A 1,983-nucleotide genomic window follows, 5' to 3' on the forward strand; every position below is an offset into this window, starting at 1 on the left:
AGATTCTTAACTGAGAAAATGCCTGCATAATATTGGCCTATAGGAAAGTTTTTTAGACATATCCTTTTTTTTTTTTTTTTTAGATTTTTATTTATTTATTTTATGTATGTGAGTACACTATTGCTCTCTTCAGACACATCAGAAGAGGGCATTAAATCCCATTACAGATGGTTGTGATCCACCATGTGGTTGCTGGAAATTGAACTCAGGACCCCTGGAAGAGCAGTCAGTACTGAACCATCTCTTCATCCTCCAGACATATTCTTGATTAATAATTGATATAGAAGGGTCCAGTTCAGTGTGGGTGGTGCCAGCTCTGTGCTAGTGGTTCAGGGTGCTATATGAAGGCAGGTTGAACAAGCCACGAGGAGCAAGAGAGTAAGCAGCCTTATTCCATGGGCTCGACTTCACTTGCTGCTTCTAGGCTCCTGCCTTGAGTTCCTGCGCTGACTTCCTTTGATGATGGACTGAGACATGGAAGTGAACTAAACCCTTTTCTTTCTAAGTTACCTTTTGTTATGGTATTCTACCACAGCAATAGTCACTAAGCAAGGCCACAATGAAAGAGTTTTTTATATGGCCAAGTTTCTCAAGAATTTCCAGAGGTGAGCCAAATACATCCTTCTTCAAAACTCACCAGTACAAAACATTTCCCACAGGAGTTGCAGTGAAAAGTGCACAGGCAGTGGGTGTTCCTTTCTGTTCATCTATCTGGAAAGACTTGGAGAGGGAAATATGTGGAGTTTGTTTCTTTGTTTTAGTTGAGTACTAGGGCACTCTCCCTTCCCCGGAATACTAAGTAGAAGCACACAGCACTCTGAAATCCCAGTGTTCTCAGCTCCCACAGCACAGAAATCTGTTGGTAACCTGCACTGGTGCAGCAGCCTTCCTGAATGGGGCATGGGTATAAGTTGCCCCATCTATCTTTGAATATTTTCTGTATTTAATATATATATTATATATATTACTTATATATTACCTATATAAATTATAATATATATACAATTGTAATTGCCAAGCAAGACCATGTCGACTTAAATGAGGTAGAAAGATAAGTGTTAAATATAAGTCGAAGGGATGAGGATGGAGAACACTTGGTGCACTGCTTGCCTGGCATTCAGGAAGCCTGGGTGGTTCAGTCTTCAGTATTGTATAAATCAGTAGTAATGCATATGCCTGTAATCTCAGGGAGGTGGAGGCAGGAAGATCAGAAGTTCAAGGCCCTCCTCAACTACATTGGGGGTGAAAGGCCAGTCTGGGCTAGAAACCATGTCTGCAAAAAAAAGAAAGAAAGGTTTTTGAGCAGTTGACTTAGGCCGTTTGCTCGGCCCAAAGTCCCCTCAGCAATGGCGAGTCAGTCGCAGGGCATCCAGCAGCTACTTCAGGCAGAGAAGCGGGCGGCCGAGAAGGTGTCCGAGGCCCGCAAGCGAAAGAATCGGAGGCTGAAGCAGGCCAAAGAAGAAGCGCAGGCTGAAATTGAACAGTACCGCCTGCAGAGGGAGAAGGAGTTCAAGGCCAAGGAAGCTGCGGCACTGGGCTCCCATGGCAGCTGCAGCAGTGAGGTGGAAAAGGAGACCCAGGAGAAGATGACCATACTCCAGAACTACTTCGAGCAGAACAGGGATGAAGTCCTGGATAACCTTTTGGCCTTTGTGTGTGACATCCGGCCAGAAATCCATGAAAACTACCGCATAAATGGATAGGAGGTGGACGCGCCTGCTCTGTGGGTTGGCATGAGATCTGCCCCCATAGAATAGGAAACCTCCACAGAGCTGGAGTTCTGTTCTGGAAGGCATTAAATTATTTCTCTATGCTGTTGTAGGACCCTTCACTTTTTGAGAGTATCAAATCTAGCTTTTTGTACAGACTTATTATGTACCTGAAGTTTCATCTTCTTATCTTGTATGTCTTTAAGGAGTATATGTCACCTGTTTTCCTGTGTCTTCATGCAAGTAATGGATATCAATGTTGACTTTTTTTTTT

At 43.6% G+C, this 1,983-nt stretch overlaps 1 protein-coding gene across 1 annotated transcript; it reads left to right on the top strand.

The window, feature by feature from the left end:
- Window positions 1-1,303: 1,303 nt before the first annotated feature.
- Window positions 1,304-1,821, top strand: LOC110290013 (V-type proton ATPase subunit G 1). Its single transcript, XM_021156474.1, has one exon. It carries the CDS (start codon window positions 1,347-1,349, stop codon window positions 1,701-1,703), a length of 357 nt encoding a protein of 118 aa, XP_021012133.1. The 5' UTR covers window positions 1,304-1,346; the 3' UTR covers window positions 1,704-1,821.
- The last annotated feature ends 162 nt before the right edge of the window (window positions 1,822-1,983 follow it).

The sequence above is a fragment of the Mus caroli genome, chromosome 2, assembly GCF_900094665.2.
Source record: "Mus caroli chromosome 2, CAROLI_EIJ_v1.1, whole genome shotgun sequence".
Taxonomy (NCBI): domain Eukaryota; kingdom Metazoa; phylum Chordata; class Mammalia; order Rodentia; family Muridae; genus Mus; species Mus caroli.

Excerpts from the sequence above, each read along its gene's own strand:
- LOC110290013 (XM_021156474.1), top strand. The coding sequence starts at position 1,347 with ATGGCGAGTCAGTCGCAGGGCATCCAGCAGCTACTTCAGGCAGAGAAG.